Raw genomic sequence first — 27849 nt, 5'->3', positions numbered from 1 at the left:
GGGTATGTTTGTTTTTAAATACAGCTAGCACAACTTGTCATACTTCCCAGACTCTAGATTTAGAGCAGAAAGTTTTCTGAAAAGTGTTTTATTGGCAGGATGAGTTCCAAGTCATGTATGTATCTGCAGGCAAGTGCATCTGTTGCATAGGTGTATATCTTTGAACTTCTACCAGCTTCCCCTGCAGTTTAACACCAATTTCTAGCAGAATTTCTAGAGGAAAACAACAGAGATTCCATGAGCAATCCAAGCCAAGCCTCAATTAAGACTTTCAAAACAATAATTACTTGGTGCCAATTACGACAGCACTTCTTATATGAACACGCTTTAAGAATCCAAGAAGGCCTAGACAAAGACTGCAAATACTTAGCCTTTATACATTCAACAGAGTCTCTCTAAAAGCATGTATAAACCCAAATCTCCAGCAGCTTTCTACATTTTCGATTGTAACCCCTAAAACTGTGAAAAGAATAGAGCTTTAGTTTGGAACTAGTTATTTTTGCATTTCTATGCAAAAACAAGCTAAAAATGTTTAAAAATAGAATTAGATGAACTGTTTTTACTTGCTATCCTAGTGTTAATAAATTCTTTCTAACAACTAAAAAACTGTTCCTTAAGGGTAAACAATAGGAATTACCAGCACATGCACTTTCTCATTGCAAAAAGATTAAAATTCTGTAACAGCCTCAGAAGGAAGTTGTCAGAAGATGCAGGAACACTGCAGAATACAGTTAAAAAAAAAGTTAAGGTTATCCTTTTTGTCAGCGTGTATTCAGTTTACTACTTCCCCTTTCAAAGCACATGCATTACAACAATGTTTTCATAAACTTTTTTTTGCTTTGTTTTTAAAAAAGCCAATAAAGTAGATTTTCTTTTAAAGGGAAAAAAAAAAACCACGCAACAACAAAACAACCACCAAACCAAGCAATGAAGTAATCTGATTATTGGCAAGCAAGCCACAAAAACAGGCACATCACATACAAAAGCACATAAATTTCAGGAAAAAATTTACAGCACAAATAAAAAAATTCCCAATATAAAGCTACATCAGCAGAAGAATTAATGTTTTTCATAATGAACCATGCCAAATCTAACTGAATAGCATTATTAAAAATAAGCATTCTCATTATTTAACTGATGTACAAAAATTATTAGTGCCACGATACCCTTCCACATGAAGTATTCAGAAGGTTTCAACCATCCTTTGAATAATCCTGCAGAGATGCTGCAGAACCAAATGACAAAAACACAGTTGTCTCTTTTCCCAATGCAGAGCATACCATGACTTTTAAATGAGCAATTTCAGTACAATTTTGATTTATGAATTGCAGTATTTTACAATGTTAACAAAACAGCAAAAAAATGCTAGTAACTAAAGTGAATAAAGCTAACGGTATTTCCATAACTTAAGTTTTTATGGACAGACACCTGATATTATCTTTGAAGATAATAATGCATAGGTTGGTTATTAAATAAGTTTTGTTTTTTTTTTTTTAAAGGTGAATTTGGTGGAGCAAAAAATACATTAAAACAATCTGGCCAAATTTTGCTGTAGATAGAATTTTTGTGTCAACTTTCCAAATTCTCAATGTTCTTTTTCTAGTGTTTGTTAATGTCTTCATCCTAAGTTTAGCCCACCAACCTGAGAGCATGAGCAATGGTTTGCAAGGTTTAAATTGCCACATTTTAAAAAACAAACAAACTAACTAACTAAATCCTACCACAATTATGTTTTGTGTTCAGTGCGATCGGAAAGCCCCTGAAGATTAGTTGAGCTAGCATAACAAACCGAACCTGCCAGAACAATTCATCTGGCTTATATGCTGTTCCTTGCAGCCATATTTCCTGAGGAATGCTCAAAACCAGATGTATTTCAACTTCAATAAACTCTTCTGGCATTCTGCTCCTGCAACAATCTTTTATGAGTAAAGAGTCCCCTTATCACATGACAGGTTTGGGAATCAAGATAAACAACTGAAGTGCATGAATGAATCCTCTCACCTGAGAAGAGCACACGCTGGAGGACGCCTCCGTGTTATTAAGAGGATATGCACTCACAAGCACACGCACGTCCCAAGCACATGATAAAGCAATCTCATGCAGATATCCTCATGCACAAGGAAGAAGCGACAGGCATAGGTCTTCCAGGGCTTACTGAAAGAAACTGTGGCTCATCCCACTACAAAGGGTGGGTGGGCATCTCAACTAAACGGCAAGTCAAACTTACTATGCACATTTTTTTCTCCCATTTACAGTATTACTCATCTTCAGTGATAAAATGCAAACTCTATTAAATGTTAGCATGACACTATCTTGCATTATTTAAAGTACTTCATGTTGCTGTATTTATAGTACATTTCCTCTAGTTTTATTAGTCTTGTATTCCATATAAGCAGAACTAAAGGATACACTGTTCTTATGATCACAGTCCAGACTGAACCACATTATTTTAAGTTACTCATCCTAAAAGGAAAACAGTTCTAGCACCATATTTTCTTCAATGACCAACTTAATTCCTTGTAATCAATACTAGGCAGATCATTTAAAGTAACTTCACCAGGCACAAAATTCTGAATCTAACACAATTCTACTTTGAATTCTCAGGCTTCATGTAATGACAAAAATCATTCAACAATGCCATGATAACTAGCAAAACAAACATCTCAAACTGTTCTTTTTTGGTTACGAAACTAAGGAGCTTGGAGAAAAAACGCATCATTTCAATTCTATTTTTCAAGATTAATTCATCCAAAGTGAGACACTTAAAAGCACATTTATTCCTTAATAGTTGCAGAGCTGGCACCAAAAATGCCCTCTTGTGGCACAGCAGAACCCTGCGGAGCCTGCCCTCGGTTCTTTCAACTTAAATTTTTAAAAGAAGAATGTATTACTCAGGGCTTATTTTGAAACTAAAATGAGATGGGAAAGTGCGCAATAAGCTAAACTAAAACTGCAGACATTGTTCAGAGTTTGAGTGAATATTTGCACCCAGTTTCTCTATGTGGTTCTTTCATTTTCCTTTTTTTGAGTGTTAGTGTAAGTAGTGAGAACATTTGGTCCCTCCTATAAATCTAAGCATAATCAAATTCCTGGGGAAAGTTGTTCTGGGAAAAGAACACTGTCGCTTTGGCAGATTCCTGAAAGGGAAATCTTCATGCTGTTTGAAATCTTTTATTAAAGAATATGTGTAAAAACAATTTCACTGGGAAAGTATCCATGCACTTCGACATCTCGAACAATAGGCGCCAACTTGCAAGGCTGCCTCACTCTCATTGTCACAGACTGCTAATTCTCAGAGGTGTACCACTGAACATAAGAGGAACAATCAACAGACAACTACAATCAACAGACAACTACCCAGCAGATTTGTTCTCCCATGGAGCAAAGCTAGCACACTACAAATTTTTCTGTTAATGGAAATGCGACTGTGACGGCTTTGATTCCCTTATTTGAAAGCAGCATCTTTCACACAGGTTTTATTTTTGCTGCTTTTTAAGTCTTAGTCTGCCAAAATGACATTAACATAGCGGTTCATTTGCAAGCAAACCAAAAAAACCCACTCGGAAAGCCTTTCAACTGAAGCCAAACCTCAACAGGCGCTGAAATCCTGATGCCCAGTGAGAGTAGGGGAGTCTCCCAACTTGCATCTACAATACAGCACAGTTAAGAGCACATTCTTTAACACATCACTCTTGGTTGTGTTTTCCCAACCAATGGCAATTCGGACTGCTTGGAAGCCTGCCAGATTATTCATGAGGATAGTCACTAACAGCTTGTTTCCCTAGTCCTGCTCCTGTGTAAACAGTCTGCTGTGAAAGGTGTTCTTCTGTTTTTTCCAAACACAGCTCAAGTAGGAAACAATTGTTTGTAAGCACAGGAATACCATATTTCAGCTGCTAGTTAATCTGCAACAACCCAGAGCATGGTCATATTTCACTCACGTGCGCTCATTACAAGCACTTGGACAGAGCTGGCAGTGGCATATGCAGTACTGCGCAGTGCAACAGATGAGGAAATAGGTAAGTTTGAAAGTGTTAAGTCTGAGATTAAAAAAAAAAACACAACACATTTTGGTCAAACAGGAAAATATTCCACCAGTATTTTTACCTCAGTGCAATAATCAAAAACAAGAAAAAAAACCCCACACAACACTTTCACAACCTATTATAAACCCTCAATCAAGCCCAAAATTTCAGCTGGAATATTCAGACAACCTTAGAAAATAACAAAACATTTTAATGATTTGAGTATCTGAAACCTTCTCTTTTCAGACAGAAACCATCCGTGTTTGGTTTATACAAAGGCATTTTTAAAGTTTTCAATTGAAGTTTGAAGTTCCAAGAAAATTTTTTTAAATACTTGTTATAAAATCAATCTTTTAAAATAAAGTTATCATTTAATCCTTAGTGAAATCACTGTCCTTTCATCTGTATGAGCACAGATGTAAAGTTAAAAAAAAAAAAAATCCTTTTTGACAAGTGTCACTGAGCTTTTTCTCAAAACTTAGGTTTGTATGTAGCCGAGATGCAAGTCTTCCTGTGAAGAGTCAGATGCATGCGCTATGGGCTTATTTCTATCCCATATTTTTGTAGCAGTCTGGGCTCCTCAGATGACAAAACTTTACACAATGGTCATGGAAACACACACATCGCTGACACTGGTCATACAAGCAGATTGCTCAGGACAAAGCCCTGTTAGCCATGCCGCAAAGCTACTCAGTTCAGAAACCACACAGGATTATGACAAGATTGTTTACCAACCCAGCATGACAACATGGGAAATCAGTAGGATATGAGATAATTTTGATCATTTTGCTCATGCAGCAATTCCAGTAAAGATTCTCAAACAATCAAGAGTCATTAAGCTGCATTTTTCCAGGTGTAACAGTCCAACAGCCCATTTCTTTCTAAGTACAACCAAGTTTTTCATCCCTTTTGAAACCAATAAATCAGTATTTCCTTTCAGAGTTGTCCTAGCTTGTGTCTATTTTCTACATCCTGGTCTTGCTACCTGAAAGGAAAAGTTAACTATCAGACACTGAGTAAAACCAAGCCATAGGAAGATCTACAAAACCAGTTCCCTGGTAAAGATCCCAACCTATCAAAGCTGCAGTTTGTCATACAGTTGCATGTAGTTCTCCTCCAGTGCCTGGAGAATATAATAAAAACATAGATGTTTGTACGCACCCATATTAAAAGGAGCGGTATGGGTTGGGGAAGAAGAGAAAAAGAAATCACCAAGTTTCCTTATTACCTGAGAATAGCTATTAAGCCACACCTAAGACTGGAAGACATAAGTCTCCAATCAACAGTATGCAGCCTTGTGAGGCTTCCTCTTCAACCAGCCTTCCTCAGGTATATCATAACAAAAATTCCTCTCTCCATAATTTAGCCCAGAACACTAACCTGTGCTGTCCCAGGATGTCTGCAGCTCTCTTAGCCTCTCTCTCTGCCTTCTGATCCTGGAAGGAAATTCTCAGTCTCTGTACCCACCCATCTTGACTCAGCAAGTCTTTGCTCCAGAGCACCAACCTACCCATTCAGGCAGACAGCACCATTTCCCAACCTCTACAGGAAATAACTCCTCATAATCCCTGAGCCATTGAAATGGTAAGAAGGTCTGTCATTTACAATTTCACTTCAGTGATGCATGTTTAAACAAATGGTATTGATTACACAGGTCACAAGTATCTCAGTTTTCTTGAAACTAGGAGCGCTTTCCCATCAGTTACAGTATCTACACCATCGCTAGTACCAATTGCGTACAAGCGATAGCAAGCAATTGTGTACAAGACAGGGCAAGTATTCAGCTGTATTGTAGGTCCCTTAGTTGTTTGCAGCTACTCTGAGCAATTAAGACAACATACTGTACAGGATATCCTTATACAAGTCAACTTTAAAAAGGCAGCTGTGACATTTAAGATAAGCTGCTTTAGTGGGCAATCTAAGGAGAAGCCTATACTTCTAAAAAAAAAAAAAAAAAAATCCACGTTATTATTAAGTACCTACTAAGCAGTAGCCCATTTCAGTGGGTTGGTCTGCCTTTCTTCCAAGCAATCAAACCGTTGCTTTCCAAGATACAACATCTCTAAAAACTGTCTTTATTATACTCTTTTTACAATTTATTTCCAGAGAAACATCACCTAATTACAAACCTGTTTTTCATGCCCTGTAGAAACTGTTTTCAACACCGGGGGGCAGGGGAAGGTATCAACCTAAGAGCTAGAAAGCTTTAAAGGACATTCCCCTCCTGTCATATTTCAGATTAAGTACAAACTCCTTCCTCTAATTGTTAGACCTGTTGATGACAAAGTAGCCATCCTCATGACTAGCCACCTTAAAAAATAAAAAATAAATTAAAAGCTTCACTGTAAGAGTTACCCTAGTCTATTTGAGTATTGAGTTAGTGAAAAAGAGTCTTTACCCCAATCAACGGTAAAGGTCCACACTTTAAAAAAGAAGGAAAATTAACAGAACATCATCTACAAGCTAAAAGTTTAGTGCAAATATCTGACTGACCTTTTAACAGCTGAAATGGCATAAATTCCAGGAAAGGCTTACGACGGAATTGCTCCTACCATTTTCCAAAGCTCTTGAAAGAGATACAACTTTTTTTTCCTAGCATCAAGAAAAATACCCAATGCAGAAATATTTCCTCAAAGTCTCATTTGTCTTAAAAGTAGCATATTTATAATGTTGTCTTAGGAAGACGGCAAGTGCTCCCCTCTCAGAAGATTTATTTATCCAGCATGAGATACAAAAAAAGCTTCTGCTAGACAGTCTTTGACCTGCTTGAGCTTCAAGAATACTTTTTGCAGGCGGAGGGGAGAAGCTGTTAGCTACATCATTATGAATGTATTTTAACATAATGCATTTTGACACAAACTGATTAGGCAGACGGAATAACTTCACTGTTCAAATCTTCCAAGATTAGAGCTCTACACCCTTCTTAAAGAATGGAAGCCATTATAAAAGCAAGTGCTATCTTAGATAGAATGACACAAAGAAAAAATTTCACATAATACCTTTTTTTTTTTTTTTTTTTTTTTTTTTTTTTTTTTTACATACAGCATTTAAAATTCCAGGGGTTTGTGTTTGTTTTTTTCCTAATAGCAGATGAAGTGTAAAGGCTTGCTTTTAAGACCTTGATGTGAGACTATATCAGGAGCTTTTCAAAATGTATGCATACATGATTATTTCAACACAACAATGCCACACAAATCTTTCCTATCATATCGGAAACTCCATGTTTTAACATCATCCTTGTTAATTTAACTTGCCCATAACAGGTGGTGATAAAGTAATTCTTGTACTTTTAAACTGCTTTCAAAAGTTTGTTTAATGCTTTAGTTTCTGGGCAGGCACAGAGAAAATATTTCCTCCTCTTACTCAGCTAATTCAGTTAACAGCTATATCAGAAGCTGAGAAAAACTACCAGGAACACTTAAGCTCCCTTTTTTTTTTTTTTTTAATTTATAACCCAGTAGGAATGGAAAAAAAATTTACATGGTTGTAGATTAAAACCAGCATTTGAAAACAGAAAATGAAATCAAGATATACTCTTTAAAATTATGTGAAACACTCAAAACAAAAGGTCTATCATGAAATTTAAAAAATCCATTTTTATCACATACTAATAAGAGGCATTTTATTTTAGTTCACTTCAGAAGTGAAATGCAAGTGAGACCCACATATTTATTGCCACAATTTAAGTCACTTTGTGACCTCTTCTCCAGATCCCCAAACATTCATTTCTGGAAACACTGGTGCAGCATGAAATATCCACTGAAGGACTTCTTATAACAAATTCAGAAAAATCCAAAACATTACATAAACAACTACAAGTAAGCAAAACTATTTAAATTGTTAAGCAGGGTATATTTCATAGATATAAGTCATTTTGTTTATGAAGACAGCAGTTCCAACTAATGCTAACTTCTACTGACTCTCTGCTTCCCCACAAAAAGTAATTTCTTTGATTATTAGACAGAAATTGTGTTTGTCTACCTCACAAATAGTTAAAAGATCCCAGCAAGGCTGTTTTTTCTTACAATAGTCCATTCCTATATGGCAGGCTCAGATGTTTCCTAAACATTTTTCATAGCTTTTGAACTAGAGCTCAACTTAAGGAAAGCCACAACCCAACTGAGAAACAAGCACACTACCTTCAAATCAGCTGAAAACACAGGGGCTTTCCTAACACTACTGCTCCACTCTAATTCTTCACATGGGCATTCTTCACAGACCATAGCATTCTGAATTCATACCTTCTTCATATTTCTACTCACCTCTCTGGTAGACAAGTCCTACACTGCATTTTTGCATTTTCACTACAAACTTCAGTAGCCAAAATAAATGGAATGTCAAGTTAATTGGCATGGAAACTGCTGAGCCGAATAAAAGACAAAAATGAATAATACAGTAGAATCTTTAATGCATTTGCAGAGGTCAACAATCTCTCAGAATTCTGTACTACTGCAGAACCAAGAAACCTTGTGACAAAATAGTTAAGAACTTTGTTAAATCAATTAAACATATAATCATGCTCAATTTATTTTATATTTTCACCTACGTGTTTCACAAATGACGAAATTCACCAAGAACAGCATTCTCAGCACGTTTCTGTAATTCAGTTTTGCCCAAAACCACTATATAGACCTGATAACAGGTAGAAAACATGTTCATTATCATTAATGGAATTCCTGGAAGATGAGATGAAAGGAAAAAAGTTAATTTATCATTAACATTCTGGGGAAAACAAAAATTATTGTTGTGGAACTTTGTTCTTAAACTGATTCCATCTGCATCACCTTATTTGGAGTTATCGCAGTTTATTCAGCTCGTTAATAGAATTTCTTATTGTGCTCCTAACCGTAGAAATCTTAAAAATTCATCAGAAATAAACCATCTGAAATTTTCTTTCCAAAGGAAACAAATATAATATTCATTAACAGGCCATTATCTATAAAAACTCACTTTTATTTCTATTCCCCCACAAAAAAAAAAAAAAAAAAAAAAAAAAAAGGTAACAGGCCTATTTACAATGTACCATATCATAGTTAAAGAAACCACTCAGGAAATAGCTGTATGACAGCCTGAACATAAATTTACAAGTCTTCTCACCTCCCTACACAAACAAAATTCTCTTCTGTACACCACTAATTAAAAAATTCTTGTAGCCTTACTACTCATGTTACTTAAAAACGCAATCTACAGCTACTTCTTTTTAAGATTTCAGGCAATGCTTAATCTGACTTCCACAAACCACAGTTTACTTGAGCTTCTGCTGTCTGCCTACCACAGTGACACAGGAACAGCCCGCTGCTAATCAGAGACACCCCTCAAATTGCTAACTCTAGTTCCCCTATTAGATCCATCCAGGAAGGTGAGCTGTAAAAAACTGAACTCCTGTAGCTCCCTTCTCTCTGACTGCTACTTTTCTGGTGAGGGAGGAGAAAAGTCACATTATCCATACACAGAAGCTTCATTTTTCCTCTGGGTTTTCTCTCTTCAGCCCGTCTTATTTATCAGTACCATTTAATAGTTTATTTGCAACTAGTTTAAACCAATGCTTTCCAACCTTCCCACATCACTAAATTTTACATCCTGTCCACTGCTTACTCAAGAATTTATACTCCCCAGAGATGGTTGATATATAGGGCTCCATCATTCACTTCTTGAGCCTTGCCTGCTTGTCTTTTTCTACAGCTTTCCAAGCATCTCACCACCCAGCTACTCCTATGCTACCAGAACCACAGGTTTGACCAGTAAAAGGACAAGTATCTCAGGCACAATAGCTGACCATTGCATCTGGTGAATGGGAAAAATAAAAAAATGTGAGCTTCTTTATAAGCAATTATGGTGCAGCAAAAATTGCAGAAAGAGGACATAGATTTGTGGGGGGCTATTTTAAAGCCCCCAGAAACTCTGTTTGAAACAGTCCATAGTATCAAACATGAACACTGCTTCTGGCCTTCTCAAGTCCATGCTGCTGACTATTCAAAATGCTTTTTCTCCTTTCTAATTTGTGAACATAGAGACACATCCAAAAATCCACATCAAAAGGCTTTCAGTTCACTACTTATCTACATTTCCAAAACTACTTCACATCTTTCCTTCTCTTCTGCTAACTTTGGTTATGTTATTTAGGCAAATTCAGTTTAAACAGCATTTTCACAAACTTCCAATGTTTGGGGCGTGTTTTTTACTATTATTATTAGAACTGGAACCATGACAGAAGATTCTGCCTGCCCAGTATGAGCAGCCAGCTACCCACAGACTAGCTACTGGGCCTGGCACCTAGCCCACCCTGCCCCTTGGCCCCCCACTGCCAACTGGTGTGCAGCGAGCACAGCAAGCCCCCAGGGAACCACCAGTTCAGACGCTGCCCCTGCAGTCCAGCTGCCCTTGGACTTGCAGCCATCCCAAGGGAAAGTCACAGCTGAGACCCCATCTTCTGCATCCAGAGAAGGGCAACAAAGCTGGTGAAGGGTCTAGAGAACAAGTCCTGTGAGGAGCAGCTGAGGGAACTGGGGTTGTTTAGCCTGGAGAAAAGGAGGCTGAGGGGAGACCTTATGGCTCTCTACAACTGCCTGAAAGGAGGTTGTAGCGAGGTGGGTGTCAGTCTCTTATATCAAGTAACAAATGAGAGGACAAGAAGAAATGGCCTCAAGTTGCACCAGGGGAGGTTTAGATTGGATATTAGGAAAAAATTCTTCACTGAAAGGGTTATCAAGCACTGGCACAGGCTGCCCAGGAAGTTGTTGGGTCACCATCCCTGGAGGTATTTAATTTAATTGGTACTTAGGGACATGGTTTAGTGGACTTGGCAGTGTTAGGTTTATGGTTGGACTTGATCATCTTAAGGGTCTTCTCCAACGTAAAGGATTCTATGAATCCTTACTGTAGTCATTATAGAGGAGTGAATGTTTCCTCGCAGTGAAGAAATCCATCAAATACAAAGGCTATTTAAATCTCATACAAAATTTGAAGACATTTCTACTGAAATTCTCTGGATCACCTGGCAAAACCAGTAACATTGTTGCAGCATTTCAAATTGCTCAGTAAGGAAGAGGGAAACTGCCAGAATTTAAAAATCCATATTATTTGTAAATCTCTAAGCATGGACTACTCTGCATCAATATGACAGCTCCTGCGTAGCAAATACTGGGCATTATGTTTGAATGACTTAATCGTATATTTTCATATCTTGTGTTTAACCTTGACACTGGATGTTCTGGGCTAGTAATGTTTACTGCAGGAATAACTGTAATTTATGTTTCTACCTGTGTTGGTTTTTTAATCCTTCAACTGCAATAAAAATACATAAGCAAAACCTGAATTTCATGCCCAACAGTCACATACTGAATGCCCAGCAATCACATGCCACACATGGAAGTATACTGAAAGTCATAAAAGCAAATGGTGTTTTACTTCTTTATCAGAGGACATTGTTACAGACCTCAGTAATTTCATTTTTCCTTCCTCATTCTGTTGTTTCAGTATTTCCTTAGACAATTCAATATTCTCCAAAACCATGGAAATGCAACTCTCAAGAAAGACTCTTCATCTGGAGATTTAGCTGTCCCCTTTCCCAAACAAGTTAGCAGTAAGAGGCAAAAAAACAGCCAGTGACACTGAAGAGTATCTATTACACTGATACTAACACCTTGATGAAGTACAGATTTATCACTTCACATTTCAACTGAAAGGACTAAATACACTGTTAAATGAGTATATCAGAGCCCAACTTGATACCTGTAATCTATTTATTAAAAGAATTTCATATAATGATTTTGTTTGAGAGAAGTTAAAATAAGTCATTGATTTTTTTTTTTTTTTTTTTTTTTAATATAAACGAGCTCAAACTGAAACTCACTACATAGCTAACTGGAAGAGCAAAAGGAAGAGGTCAGGCTATCTAAAATTGAATGTTGGGAGTAATAACATGCACAGTGTTGAAGGAATAAATCTTATCGCTATCTGAAATAGTTTTAGGTATTCAAGTGTTTCTGTGCTAGAAAAGTAAAGCACAAAAGTAGCATTTAAAGAACAGCATCAATCTATGATTTGCAAGGAAGGAAATAAGAACATTTTCTCAAGACACTTGACAATATCATTGTCTTAACTGGAAAGCAAGGAACAACATTACATTAAAAAAAATTGGCATGTTCACAAATTACTCTCTTTAAATAAAAAATAAAAAAATGAGGGCTGATATCCTGAGATGGTAACAATAAATATTAAGTGTTTGATAACTGTCATCTAAGAAAAATGGGTTTTACCATTTTGCAGCTAACTTATTAATTTAATTTTAATTTAGTCCAGGCAATTCAACATGGTTTTGAACCACCACGTTCTCTGTGGAACAACTGCCTACGTATAGATTTTGTCAGTCTTATCTCACCATGCAAACAGCTAACGTTATACCTCCTGATCTTCAGAAAAATGTAAAGAAAACACTACTAATGCTGCCTTACCAACCAGTGAAAATTACATATAATGAATCACACCCATTAGCATAGTTCTTCTGCAGATGTGTTTAAACACTCTGCTGAAATAGATCTAACAGATTTGTTATTCTAGGTATTAGGATAAGCCCCATTTCTTTTCCTTTGATCCAAAGGTAGGCATTGAACTCAAGTACTAAGAGGTTAACCTGCAGAGCACACATTTAAAACACCTAAAAATCGGCTTAAATAGACACCTATTTAAAAAAAAAAAATTACATTTGCCTTTTGCCCTCTGATTTACACTGCTTGATAAACAAACAGTGCCTCTAGTTTTTCACTGTTCTCCATTATTTTAATATTAACATCCCAAGTTAATCAAAATAAGTCTTTCTTCTGCCTATAAAAGGGACAGAGAAATAACTGCAAAAAGCAAAGAACTGAGTAATCATGAAAGTTAACCGAAAGTTGCTGCTCAAGCATTTTGCTAGTTTGAAGACGACTGTCAAACTATGGCATTTTTAAACAAATATGCAGCTTGCAAAAAGTCAGTAACTCTACATTTCTTCAGATAAAATAAAGTAGAATATTAACAGCAGCTTTTCTGCTTAGTCATATTTGACAATCACACTCTATATGGAGCTCCTGGAAAAAAAAAAAAATCACCTGTATGTTGCAGAATCAACATGTATTTTCAAAATGTTCAGTACTCTACTCTTAATTCAGGATATTTGGCCTCTAAGAAGTAAATAAAAACATAATAGAAGTCCTCACTTGACAAAGAATGGTAAATAAAATCCAGTGTTACTCAAATGATTTGTTTCAGCAGTGTATCCAAATCTCATTTTAACAGTTTGGAGTGTACTTTTTATTAAACTAAAGATAAAACCTTTAAAGATACAGATAAGCAATAAGGAAAACAAGAGTTTAAACAGAAAACTTCAGGCAGAAAAGCACATACCTACTACGTATTGGTTACAAGCTTTTATACCTGTCCAGACAAGTCAGTGACGTTCTTGCCAAGTACTACGTGGCAGGCAATCAAAAAGAAAAGGGTTGGGCACTTAACCAGATTCTTCTTGGATTTTAACATCTTTAATTACAAATCTGCTTTTAAATTAAAAGTTCTGCTTCTATGGACAATATCTCACAGCAGACCTTGTAAAACTGTCTAATAATGCTGCAGGAAAAGACAATTAAACTGCAAATAAAATGAGACTTTAGCCCCATCCTTTACCGTTATGCAAGCCAAGGTCATTAAAAAAAATATTTTAAAAAGGCACATCATCTAGGAGGCAATAACAAAACAAATTAGATTTAACAGTAAATTAGAATGTACAGTCATACCAGATAGAATCCAATGTGATATTAAGTAAACGTGACACCACATTATTCAAGTTGGTCTTTGCAGGGATGCAGCACTACAACACTTAATCTGTACCAATGAAACGTAAATATTTGAGATGATGGCAAACTTTGATCAGTAGTGAGGTGAAAACTCATTTTAGTATAATCCATCTGCAGTAAACAGAATGATGGGAAAATGCAGGGCATAGAACCCAGGAGAAAAACCTGCACCCATATACTTCACAGCACACGCTTCTCTCTTCACCGAAGCACTTGCTAAGATTGTTTAGTATTGCCAGACTCGCCTGGAAAACGTACTTTTTTGTTTTCTCCATTATAAAATACAAAAACATCTTGCATGATATATTTGCCTGCAGATAGGTAATCCTTTTAACTAGGTCCAGTTGCTAAAGAGTTTAATGGCTACTGATAGATTGAAGAAGCAACGCTCTTCAACAAAACGTGTAGTATTAATATCAAGATTCTGCTGTCCCAAATATTTGAGATTCTCTCTTTTCTGGTAGATAATGGGTAGCAAATAAAACAAAATTATAAGTGTTGAATAGATTATCTATTTCCTCATCTGATGTGGCAGACATATTGCGCGCTTCTAAAAGCAGTCTGAAATGTAACAAAAGATGATGAAAACTACTTTTAAGACTATAGCAATACCTACCTGGTACAACTGTATTTTTAATCTTTACATTTTAGACAGACTTTCAGAAATATTTAAACCCTCACTGCAATATGCAGCTTCCTAAAATGTATGCACATGTTCACCTACACACAGATTCAATGAATGCAGAAGCGGACACTACTTCAGGAAAGAAGCTGAATTAAGTTTTTCTGACAGATTCATGTTAAAGAAGCTAGAATGTCTACTGAACAAAACATGGATGCTGGCAGCTCTGGAGAACCAGTTCATACTCTTGTTTCTGAGCTACAATATAAGCAAGCAGTATAACCCCAACCAGAACAAAAGAAATGTTCCTCTGTTTCCCAGACAACTTTGATTTTCAGAAGGGCTCAACACCCAAAACAACATCTCAAGTTAATGAGAACTATGCTTTAAGTGTATGTTATCCTTGCTGGCCTCCTCAGGTAGCCAAAATTCAGTTTTCCAACACATATGTATTTTGGAAGAAAGGCAAACAAGGATTGACAAACCAAGCTAAGTACTTTTTGATGCAGCCTTGCTTTAAAAACAAAAACCAGCACCTCCCCTTACACACTCTTCCCCCCCTTCCAAGGAATGCACACAGTGTTCCTGTTCATTCATATACATTGCTGAATCAAACCACACATGGCATTTTACTTATGCACAGTTCCGAGCTTGCTCTTCCAGAGAGCACCCTGCAATTCAGGCAGCACAAATATCATACCCTTTTCACACTTTCTGGGAGCTAAACTACAAAGTACTTCTTTTGCTGTCTGCAATCATCAGCAATCTCTTGCCTCAGTACAAATCTATCAGCATTTACTGGACCTTTAATGAGTGATGTCTCTTTTTAACTGTCATCAAAAAAGAACACTTAATTGTTTCCCCAATTCGAATGGAACATAGCTACTGTATCTGCCCAGCAGGTCCAATATTCCCAGCTGAGTTCTGTTCACAATCCAGGAGAACAAAACATATTAAACAGGCGCTGTCTGATCAAGCCCTGAGCTGGACAACAAAGGACAAGAGGAGAGATACAGCAAAACCCATGCAAACAATACTATTTACTTTTACTGTATAAACTTCTTTTTTCCCATTGCCCAAATGGAACACTTTCTTACAACAAGTTTAAAAATAATAACAAAAAGTACCAACACGGATTGATCCCCATCCTGGCAGCTTTTCTCCTGCTACCTAATTTCGGGCCAGTGAACCAGTAGAGGCCGCCCAAGACCGCCTGTCGCTTCTGCAGAACTGCAGGATGGGACAGCTTCTCTACCCTCGTATTTCAACACAAAACGCAGTTCTAGCATTTTTCTTCCACTTCTCAAATTCATATCCGTTTTTACACCCGTACAAATTACCTTCATGAAGTCTAGTCCGTTCAAGGGCAACTCCTGACAGAATTCTAGTAACCACTCATAATCTGCAGATTGCTGCATATGGTGTCTCTCAAGACTTACCTGAACTAGAGCTTTACCCATTGCTGCAGAACCAGCCCAGGTTTCTTCCCCTAAAAGTTTCTCCACGATGTTTTACAGCACACAAAGTCCTTTCATTTTGCCAGAGACTATCCTCACATTTGCTACTGATGGTGTAAACATCTTCACTTTTGGTTGGTGAAGTTCTCATGTGGTTCCAAATAATAACTTGTATTTACTGTATGTGTTTCACGGCCTGCTGTAAGTCGTGCTTTAGCCCACCTAAACAGCCACTAAAAAGAAACAGTCTGCGACATCCTACTAGGAGCGTGGAAGGCAGGAATTTCTGCAGGGCAGAATAAAGCTGTTGATTAAATTTATTAATGAGATTATAAAACAATCTTCTCAGATAATCGAAAGGACTGAACTCCCTAATCTAGACAGCCTCTTCCCCTTTAGGCTTCTGTGATTAAATAATCATTAATTGGGTATTGATTGTAGCCCACACCAGGCGAATCTGAGCTCTTGTATGGTTTTCAGTGACATGGTATCTAAATGTATGCATTTGGCACAGCAGAATCAAAGTTACAAAGGCAGACTTCAATTTGGTGTTCACCAACGTCTGTGTTTTTTGCTCATTTACTATTGCCAAATACTTGAAACACATACCATGCATATTTCCTACATACAGTAAAAGCTAAATAAAAGCATTAAAGAATAACAGTTGCAGCTGCAGAGTACTGCTATGAACAATGGCTATTTCGTAAAAAGTTCTGTTTCTTGTACATCTACTGTTACCCAAAGAAGAGGCCAAGTTGAACTAAAAACTGATTTCAGAAATAAATAAACAAAGGGTTAACTTCAGATATTTAAGTGCCAATTTCCACTTTTTTGTTCTTAATTTTAGGCCACAACTTAAACATTGTATTACCTTTGAGATGTGCAATATTATTGCAGCATTGTAAAACAACCTCTATAGCAGCAGTACACTTTTTTAAAACATACTTTAATACAAGCCAGCTAGGTATCTAATACTGGAAAAATGGATCCTTTCACGTAAATACTCATCTCAATCTTTCAATGCTGTAAGAAGGTAACAAAAACAGCATTCCGGACTTTCATAGCTTTCCAATGTCCCTAACTCTTTTGGATGATCAGAAAAAGATAATAAGCAAATGGAAACAAAAGCCTGAACTATAATGCATACATGCACTGTTTTTCCATCAGTCACTATTTTCCCTGCATGTCACATCTCCTTCCCCAAAAAGAGAGTCTGCCAACCACTTAGGACTTCACATCAGCAACCCAACTGCCAGAAACAAACCAGAGCAAGCATTGAGTCCTCATTCAATTTCTCATTCAGTGCTCAGCAACAATATCCTTTCTGCAGTGACTCTGACATAAAGCAGTTGCCCAACGAACACAATGTATTTCAAAAACATCAGCAGAGAAAACAAAACAAAAAAGAGATGGAAAACAGTAGTGCAAGCTGTCCTCAGCACTCAAAGTCAGAAAATGTAACATCCATGATACTTTTAGACAAAGAAACATCCACTCTTATGATCATGCCTAAATCAATATTCCTCTCAAAATAGATCGAAGATTGGCATACCAAGCAAACTGAACACTCCATTTTTTTTGTTTTTTTTAAAAAAAAAGTTAAATAGCTGGTTTTACATATTTTTGTCACTCAAAGAAAAGAGGAAATAAGTCACATTGATTAACAAAGTCTAACAGTTCACAAGCAATGGTGACAAAATTGCAACCTTTCATAATTGGCATCTATATTGAGAATAGCTGATCACGCTATGCCTTTATTTGATTCAGAGTAACAAAGATGCTGACACTATGTATGTGGAAAGACATAAAACTGTACAAAAAGTTACCACATTTTCTCCCTAGGACAAACTATTTAAGTTGCAAATAAGCCGCAAAATAAACAGAGAGATTCTACAAAACTACCAAATGGAGATCCGGAAAAATCAGTTTCTACATCATTTATTTAATGTTTTATTTAGTGATTTTAGGATAAAAGGCAGGACTGCGCTAATAGGGTTTGCCACTATCAAGAAAAGCTGAAGAACAATCAGAACAGAGAAAAATCATTCAGGAAGAAGTGGATGTGCATAAATGGGAAGAACTAGAATGTAACTTCATACGTGGCTTCCTAATATAAACTACAGTCTTAAAGCAGTAAAGGCAAAGAAAGAACTGGATGTATCAGGCAATTGGTAGCATTCACATGTGCTGTCAGAGTGGGCAAACAAGCTAAAATGCAGAAAGCTATGAAATTTTTAGAGCCAAGAAAGCACTTTTATTGTTTGAGAGTCTCACAAAAGCTCATTCCAAGCATACGACTCTGTTCACTCACATGCAACAAAGATGACTTCACATTGCAAGAGGTGCAGAGAAGAACTACAGGATAATCAAACAGATGGAGACACAGGCAGACAAACACACAAAAAAAAACATTATAAACCAGATCACGTTAATTTGGAAACCTTCTGTCCATCAGAAGTAGAGTTCTGGAAATTTTCAAACTCCCAGTATGTGGAAAGGGGAGAAAAGCTTACCTGGTTTTGATATTAACCTCGATCAGCTCATAAACCTTTGTTTTACTACATGATCTTTCAAGTTTGTCCATAACATTGAAAGAAGTAGTAAAGACATGGAAGTAAATGGACAAAGAATTAATTAAAAAAAAATTTTAAGTCAAAGACAGCTCACATCCAATGTTTTATCTAACATTTTGATTACTGCTGTACCAGAAATCAGTTATGTAAGTAGAGTTAGTCAATATGCATTTAAATAAAATGTTTGATACTATCCCCCCCATTAAATTATTTAAAATAGAAATAATCCTTAGTAATACTTTAATTTCATTAAAGAAATAACACTTGAATAATATTTAAAATAGAAATAAGACTTACAAGATACATAAAGAAATTGACCAAAAAGGAACTACGATAGGTTGTATTAAAAGTGCAAATTATCACAAGAGAGAAGGGTTACTCATAGCATTCATCCTGAGACCCTTCAATAACTTAGTAGCCAAGGAGTGAGAACGTGCTCCTGAAATTTCTGTAGATTACACCACACTGAAAACTATCGCCAGTAAAAAGAGGACCGGGTAGTAATACAGAAGAGCCCATGGTTTTTGTGAGCTGGGATGCCAGAAAATGGAATTTAGTAGTACAACATGTGAAATCGTGTTTAGGGACCAGTAACCTTTTCTATAAGCTGAGAAGTCATCACATGGAAGCAACGTAGGAGGAATGAACAGAGCAGTGAGGTATGGAAATTCTTGTCTAGGGATGCTGATATTTACATGAGCACAAGGGGAGCGCAATATGTTCATGGAAGAAAAACTAAAAACTGGCTCAGGAAGCCTCTGAGCTGAAAATAGAGAGGCTAGAGCAGTGCTGGGGGAAGTATCATTGCTGAAGAGGATACTATATCAGGTGACTCTTTGGCATGAAGCAGTACAGCTGAACAGATTTATGTCAAAAAAATTGCTATTGCTCCTCACAAAACTTTGCTTGGCTAAAGATGGTTGAGTTTATCCAATTGCTCTGTAAAATACACACTCCATTGCATATTTCATTTCCTGCAGCAATTCCAGTTCAAGCTAAAGGATGCTATCAGCACAAGTTACGACAATGCACAACAAACAACTATAATTTAACAGATCAGAAATTAAAAGTTTTGTAATTGCCTGACAAACAAGACATGAGAATGGTCTTCCAAATAGAGCAGCTGGGAAAAGGAATCTAAGCTGTTCTAAAATTGCACCAATAAGCTTCTGGAAAGGACAGAAAAACAAATAGATACATTCCTACAAAGAAGAAAGAAGTTTGTGTTGATATATCTGTGTAAAGGATCTGTTTACGCTACATTTACAGACCGTACAGCTACCATATTTTAGAGTTCCACCAGTCACCTATGTAACCAGAAGAACTTTTATTCCTTTCTTTCAACGTACTGGTAACAGTGAAAGGGTGGCTGCTATAAGCAGTATTCAACCGCTCTCCAACACCTTGCTGCTATATTCTGTTCATGAGTTGAGGGCTAAACTAACTGCCCATTCCAGCACTGTAAGCAATTCTCTGGCTCAACCAAACAGGGACTGATGGGCTTTTTCCTCCTTTGTAGGGAAAAAAGGACGTTTTAGGATCATCTGGACATTTATTTAACAAACATTCTACCGTGCAAGGTACTTATGATGCGTTCAGTCAATCCCTCGTTCACCTGGCCCAGTATCATTCTAAAGTTTGATCTTTACTACAAACCTGAAGTTTGTCAAAGGTTTTGAGGTATACTCTGCAGGCATTTCAGAACTAGAGATCTGTGACACAGTTGTCAGCAGTTACCAGGGACTGTACTTAATGACCTGGGTTAACCAGTCCAGTCCAGCATAGGAGCAATAAGGTAGTCCGAGTGTTTTCCAATCCTTTTCTGTTAGTTTCACTGAATTTGTCATGCATTTAGATTTCCACAGGAAAATGCAAAGACATCGTAAGTGACACACAACTCTATAACCAGGATGTACCAGAGTTTTACTGATTTGATTAAATCTCTACTTGTACATCAGTGTTTACACTTGTAAAAGCCTTATATATGCAATGTTTGAAAGAAGCTGTCTTAATTGTCCTATTTTACTGCAACATGCTTGCATCTCATAGAATGAAAGGGCCTTAACAGGCAGCACATCTCAAGGTTTTAGCTGTTCTCTGACTAAGATATCCTACAGAAAAGATACAACAGCCACCACCAACCCAGGCAAGGCAAGTTCATCTGTTCAACCCCGTCTCTGGGAAGAAACGCTGAAAGCCTTTCACTTGCAAGACTTGCCAGCGCTGCATCCACAGCCACGAGTCATTTAAAAAAAAAAAAATTAAAAAAACCCAAACAAACAAAACACAAAAAAACCCACCCAATCCACCTTGAACCATGACCGGTGCTTAGCGATGCAACGCTCCACCTGCCGCGAACCGCACTTTAAATACCAGGAAGGGGGGGGGGGGGGAACCAACAAAAACTGAAGAGCCGCCTCCGGGGAAACCTGTTGCCAGCCACCGAGAGAGCGCGGCAGGCGAGGCGGGGGGGAGGGATCCCCGCATCCCGCCGCGCCCGGCTGCCAACTTTCCCCATCCGCCGCCGAAACCGCACACCTCGTTGTCACTTTCCCTCGCGCCGACCGTTAAGTAAAGCGGCGGACGTGCCGGGTTGGCGAAGGAGGGGGGAGGTGGAAGCGGCCCCTCACCCCCGCCTCCCGCCTCAGGCGTCCCCGCGGGCGGGCGGGCCGGGGCCGCCACCGCCCCCCGGCAAGGGCGGCGCGGGGCAGGGGAATACTCACTCGATGAAGTAGCTGGCGCCCTCCTCCGAGAAGCCCTCCTCCCATCCGCGGGGCAGGTCTGCGAGGGAGAGGGGCAGAGAGAGGGAAAGAAAAAGAAAGAAAGAAAGCGGGGAAGTAGGGGTGAGAACTTCGCCCGCGCCCCCGAGGTGCCTCACTGGCCGCGGCGGGGTGGGGGCGGGGGCGCTGTGAGGAGGGGGAGCGCAGCGGCCGTTGAGGCGGCGCGGCGGCAGCCTCCCCGCCGCCCCCGGGCACCCACCTGAGCGGATCATGTGGCCGGAGTTGACGGGCTCCCCGGTGCGAGGATGCAGCCAAGTGGTGGTGCGGGTCAGGTCGCTGGGAGGGGGGGGGGAAGAAGCGGAGAACATGCACCTGTTAGTGACTGCGTGCGGCCGGGCGGGGAGCGGGGCCACCCTCCGCCCCCGCACCCCCTCCCCCGGCGCCCCCGCCCGCCGGCGCCCCCTTACTCGATGAAGAAGACTCGCCCGTCCTTGCAGACGCCGTAGGACCAGTGCTCAGGTAGAGTGTCCCGCCCCACCGCCGCCGCCATGTTCGCCGTGCGCGCAGCCAGCCAGCCAGCCGGCCGGGGAGGGGGTGCGGGCGGGCGGGCGGCCGGCCCTCGGCGCCCAGCGCCCGGCTCTCTGCTCGGCAGCGCCACCGCGGCCGCCGGAGGCGCGGCGCCCTGGCGCGGGCGAGGGGCGACCCCTCCCGCCCCTCGGGAGGCCGGCGCCTTGCCCCGGGCTAAGCCGCGGAGAACCCGCGGGGGAAGGGGAGGGAGCCTGAGGTGGCGCCGGCCGCCTTTGTCCGCCGCTGCCCCGCGCCCGCCCCCTCGCCCCCAAGTCCCGCGTGGGCTGGTGGCCTCGTCCCCTCACGCCCCGGCGGAGCCGCCCGCCCCGGGGAGGCGCGGCAGTCCCCCCCCGGGGCCAGCCCCGAGGCGCAGGGCACCGAGGGGGACGGGGCCGCGGAAGCCGGCAGCGTACCGCGCGGGCAAGAGCGGCTCCGCGGCCTGACGGGGAGGGTGCACATCCTTAAAGGCGCTCCGGGAAGAGGCCGGATGAATCGGCTCCGGTCTCGGCGTCCTAGCTACCGTCCGGAACGTGTCAAAGGGGAGGATGAGTACAGGTGGGACGGCACTTGACTTCCACCGTGGCCCGGGATACACTCTCACGGGTGGTGGAAGGTGAGGAGAGAAAGGCCGCGGGGACTTTGAACCTCGGGTGCGAGGGACGATCGCTGCAAGGTTAAAAGATAGCAGAGAGCCAGTAACAGGCAGTTGGCGAAGTAGAGCTGTCGCCAGTACTGCAAGGGACCTGTGCCAATCCCTATGTTCACCGGTGACCTAGAAAAGGAGGGAGTGGTAACGTGAGGGAGCCTGCTAGGTGCATTTAAGTTACTCCCTCCCAGCCCAGACCTGTGACACTTAAGTTCTCTGCCGGTGCTGGCGCACGGGGAAGCTACAGCTAAGGACAGAGTTAAATGCTCCAGGCAAAGCTGCAGTCAGGTGAGAATGTGGTTTGGGACAGGCAAAGGGGTGCTGCGGCTGGGCTGCCACACAGCTGGGCCCTTGTGCTTCTTCCTCTGCGCCAGCCAGCACAGCGATGGTGGGTCCCAGGTGAGGAGTCCCAGCCTGTGCCTCCCAGCATCGGCTCAACAGGGATCATAAGTGCAGCAGAAAAGGGGGACTGAGAAAGCCAAGGTGGTGGTCAGGGTGGGGAAATCTGCACTCGCCTCTCTCCATGAGGGCAGCAGTGGTAGTAGAGCCAAGTGCGGCTCTGTGGGGTTTCTGCTGTTCTGATACTGGGGAGAGCGAAGGATCAAAAAGCCAGGAAATAGTATGTTTGCTAGCTCAGCATAGAAGGATAGTGTTAAATAGGGGAAAGACAGGCTGCAAAGGCAGATGGGCTTGACTGGGAGCAGGTGAGTAAATGAAAACAGAGAACAACTGAGGGCATGGCTGTGGGGGAGGAGAACCCATGTGATAGGGTGGGTGTAAGAGGGGCAAGTGCTGCACTACAGGGAAAATGATATATGTGTGCTTGCTTGTTCTTCCTCTAAATAACCAAAAGGCATCATCAGAAGAAAATAGGAGGCAAGAAAAGCAGCAGCAATGGGAAGAGAGAGGACTTTGCTCTATTTCATAGGAGTTTCAGACAACATGCAGGTATGGTGCCTCAGGATAGCATTGTGTAGGCTCCCTTTTTGGCCACTGCTGGAGAAGATGACACAATACAAGACCAAGAATGGTCATTACTGTGGGGCACATTACAGGCTAAATGTTGGAAAGTGGTTTGATTTCAGTTGCACATGAGAAAGCATAGGCTTGAAATCAAGAGTTTGGTGGGGGTTTTGTGAAAGCCTAGCAGAGTCTGATACCTGCAGAGTTATTGCTAACTTTAATTTCCCTGACATGACACCATCAAAAATTCTTCCTTGATATTGTCATCTTCCAACAACTCACAGAATTTTAGTTTATGCACAATTAAAAAGCAGGAGAGAGTGTCTTCTACCCTTTTATCCGAAGTCAGAATTTTGACTAAAACTTCTAAAACAAAAATTTCTGTGCTGCTTTTCTTTGAAACCCTAACAATTTTGAGTCATTCTGGTAATGTGATTAGGTGTAAGTTATCACAGAACCCACAGTAAGGTCAGTTCTCATGCAATTACAAAGTCAGTCAAATACAAGTTGCTTAGTGTCATTGCATGTTTAGATCTGCGTCGGCACAGAGATAGGACAAACTCTTGCTCTGGAGAGATTAATTTACCTTGGTGGTATGAAGCAAGTCTTTCATGCTGGTAGCTGCATGAACTCATTGAAGTTAGCTTGCACCTCCACCACGCTTTAGCTACTAGGCTGCTGTGACGAGATAAGCTTTTCCACTTACAGTGAGTAATAACTTAATTGAATAAACATTATTGTCATGGATTTCAGGTCCTAAAAGCATCCGTACTGGGTCAAACTAAATGTCTGTTTAGCCTAGTATTCTGTCAGATCTCACAAGAGCAGGTGTCTGGAAAGAGTGCAAGAGCCAATCATATGCAACTCCCCAGCTTCTTACCCTAACTCTAGTATCTACATCTAGTGCTTGCCTTCAGAAGCTGTGAGCTCAGAAGGCTCTTGAGCAAGATGTTGTGTCCATATGTAACTCCTAATGGATGTCTTCCATTAACCTGTCTAGGCCAGAGCCCACATAACTTCTATCATCCAAAACAGCCAGTAGCAAAGCGTGCCTAATGCTCATCTTAACTGAACTATGTATGAAGAATCACCTCCTTTTGTTTGTTTTGAACCCAGCTCCTATTTTATTGATTCTCCTCAGTTCTTGCAATGAAAGAGACAGTGGTCATCTAGTGCAACCGCCTGCAGGGTCAGCATTGAATTTAGCCCAGGCAGCTCAGGCCTTTGTCCAGGTGGGATCTGAAAAATTCCAAGGATGGAAATCTCACAGCCTCTTTTATCATCTCATTTCCATGTTCTTTTGGTGAAAATGCTTTCATTACATCAAGTTAGAAGCTCACTGTTTCAATTTATCACCCTTGTCACATGACCAAATCTTGAGTTGATGCATCATGGTGCCTGTGGCACCTGTTAATTTCAGATAAATGCATTATTGAAAAAAACATTTTTTATTAGAGTAACTTGCAGAGCTCTATTCTAAAATTAAGATCAAGAGGAAAACTTACTCTAAATTCATTAAAGTTCACAAGCTGACTTGCGTTGGGCTCATCAGGAGGCAGTTTGTGATTTAGAGCCCTGGAGGAAGAATGCCTCCAGGCATTATTCATTAATAAGGTTACCAGGTTCTTCTGATTTACTTTTCTTTCTGCACACAGCTGGAGCTCAAGCTCTGGTACCAGTCCTCCCTGGCTGATCTCAGCCACTTTTATTTTCTATTACATATCACTCCTTGCTCTCTAGAGGCACTATCTGGAAGAAGATATTTGGGGTTAAACTAGGAGTTTCAAGCCATAATACCAGGAACTCAACTAAAGGAAGTAAAATATGGTATTCAACAAGATTAAGGGTCTAATAAAAGCTAAGAGATTCAAGCCTCCCTTTGTTGATAACTGAGTAATGCAAGGAGACATACTGAGGTCCCTGAATGCTGCAAGTTTGAACCCACATTTGGCAGCTTTATATGAATGCATTACTAGTGTTACTTGCTCTATCTGCATCCCCTGGGAGCACTTTTTTGGATGACTTTGTTAAGTTTCTTCTGCCTTGGGAGAACAGTGATACATTTTAAAGTATGCCAAAATCTGTATCTACACTTTGCTATTTCCAGAATAAAATCAAACAACTGAACATGAACATCCTTTCTACCTCATCCCTTTCTTTTCAGCTCTTGCCCGTACAGCCCAGCTTCACCCTGTCAGTGCCAACATCCAAATCTTCTCATTTCCTTTTTTTCCACTTTTATTACATGCACCACCACCCCATGCCCCATTGAGGTCTGCATGTTGCCCTGCACTTTTTCAATCCTTCATGTGCTATAACTTTTCAACAAAACATGGAGTAGGAATCTGCAAATAATACTGGAGATACTATATAATAATCTCCAACCAAAAAAAATTTATAATTTCCATCAGTCACAATTAGATCCAGTGTCTGGGAGGTTACAGAATCACAGCTGGATTTCAGGCTGCTGTGTACTCTAATGATCTATTTCCTATTTTTTCTGAGAATTGAATATAATTGAATTTGATGGTCTTAAAGGTCAAAAGCTGCTGCTGTTTCAGGAAACTTAACTGAAGTGAGATATAATGCATAGAAAAGCCTGCTAGTTATGACTTTTTCATCATGGCCTGTACATTTTTTAAAGGACAAGCACAACCTATAAAAGGTGCAAGGCCAGACAGAGGCAGAGTGTTTGAGAAGCAATGAATCTGAATTATTAAATTGTGGTTAAGAAAGCTCATAAGCGATAATGCAAAATGTGTAACATCTTTTAGCGTGATTTACCAGCTCTGCTCAGAACAGCTGAGAATTAAAATCACAAAAGGTTTCACGGTGAGACAGATTAATTTGCAAGACAATTTCGGAGCAGTGTGCCCAATTCTTTTTCTGATTACTCAGATATAGGTTGTGCAATGGAATTGTTCTTCAAGATTGTGCAGTGAGATTTCCCTCTAGCAGTGGCAAGTGCTTAAGGGACCAGAAATCAAAACACTGATTCTTAGAGGTAGAAGAATATGTTAATCATACTATAGGGGAAATATGAAAGAGCTCTTGGAGAAATTGGGCAAATCCACATTCCAGGAAAATTTCTCATGCCATTTCTCCAAAACCGCAACACTTTTTCAGATGATGGAGGAACTTCACTAAGGAATAGATACGGTATTTGTTCAAATTAGGGAAAACAACTTTCACTGTTGAACTCTCAAACAGCATGGGAAAAAGCCATCTTGAGAACAGTATTAATGATTCCAAAAATAGCACAATAAGAATAATAGATTCCAGTGTCCCTGGGTAACTCAAAGAGACATGCCGAGGTCTCTAATTGCTGCAACTTTGAACATACAAAAATGGTACCACTTCAGAGACTTAGGACACTTCTGGGTGTCCTATAATCAAAAGGAATTATGAAGAAAAAAAGAGAATGTATGTAATTGATTACCTAATGTCAGTTTCTCAGTGCAGAATAAAAATATTAGTGACATCAACAGGACTCTTTAATAACCTGAAAAACAAAAAATGGCCATGCACAGCTAGAGCCAGTGTCATGCTGTAGGTTAAAGGAACCCTCTAAAGAAATAGATCAAACATGCAGAGAGTTTTGGTTTTTTAACTCTGAGGTCCAAAAATTGTTTACAACAGGAAGAGGACAAATTAAAAATATTCAAGTCCAAGAAAGACCAAATATTACCTTACTGGATAGAGAAAGCAAACAAGATAATGAAAAGATCATTATTGTATTCTTTCAAAATGAAAATATAGTTGTTGGTTTTTAACACATATCAATCAATTTTATTCCATGTTCATCTAGTTCAGGGCTAGTAGAAATCAGCTTGATTTATGCCAAGATAAATTTAAAGATGGATACTACATAGAAAATTTCCCAAATGTAATTAACAGTAAAACAGACTAAGTAGGAATGTCATGGTATTCCCTTCATCACCAATTTCTAAAGGCTGGTCCAGACAAAACTTCTGTCAGAGAGATTCTAAGCATACTTATTTTGTCTAAGATAAGGAGTTATGAACAGATGATCTCACAAGATCCCTTTTAGCCTAGGTTTCTATGAAAACAGAAGCTGATTCAAAATGTTAAGATTTTTAGAAATAGGTGGACATCAAAAATTGTCATCACCTGATATCTGCTAAAGAGCACCATTACTGAGTGGCTATCATCTAGCTCACAGAAAGAATACATGGCAACCATTTGAACTTAAAGATCTCTGTTATTTACAAGAAGAGGAAGGACAATCCCTGATGTAGTTAAGAAAGATAAGCAACTTGCACAATGGTACTACTGATGACATGACTAAATATAGAGCACATGCTCATTTCTGATCTGGAATGTTTTCAGTTGAACCACACAATCCACAGAAGTCAGGAGAGCTAGACACAAGGAAGGGTGGCAAGAGTCACAAGATACATATAAAAGTTAGGCAAACCATCTGCA

The 27849-nt window shown here is 39.8% G+C and overlaps 1 protein-coding gene across 7 annotated transcripts in view; it reads right to left on the bottom strand.

The window, feature by feature from the left end:
- Positions 1 to 21849, bottom strand: part of PLEKHA7 (pleckstrin homology domain containing A7) — a 166910-nt gene extending 145061 nt beyond the window's left edge. For 5 of the 7 annotated variants that reach the window (XM_075047990.1, XM_075047994.1, XM_075047991.1 and 2 more), the window contains exons 1-3: positions 21695 to 21849; positions 21487 to 21563; positions 21231 to 21288 (exon numbers count right to left, since the gene is read on the bottom strand). In XM_075047990.1, the coding sequence (XP_074904091.1) occupies positions 21231 to 21288; positions 21487 to 21563; positions 21695 to 21777 (218 nt within the window). In that variant the 5' untranslated portion in view covers positions 21778 to 21849. Of the gene's footprint in view, positions 1 to 5405; positions 5452 to 21230; positions 21289 to 21486; positions 21564 to 21694 lie in introns of those variants that run through there. The other 2 variants (XM_075048000.1, XM_075047997.1) reach the window with 2 other exon arrangements.
- Between the last annotated feature and the right edge of the window lie 6000 nt (positions 21850 to 27849).

The sequence above is a fragment of the Buteo buteo genome, chromosome 16, assembly GCF_964188355.1.
Source record: "Buteo buteo chromosome 16, bButBut1.hap1.1, whole genome shotgun sequence".
Classification (NCBI taxonomy): domain Eukaryota; kingdom Metazoa; phylum Chordata; class Aves; order Accipitriformes; family Accipitridae; genus Buteo; species Buteo buteo.
This window is presented reverse-complemented; position numbering and strand designations above follow the sequence as displayed.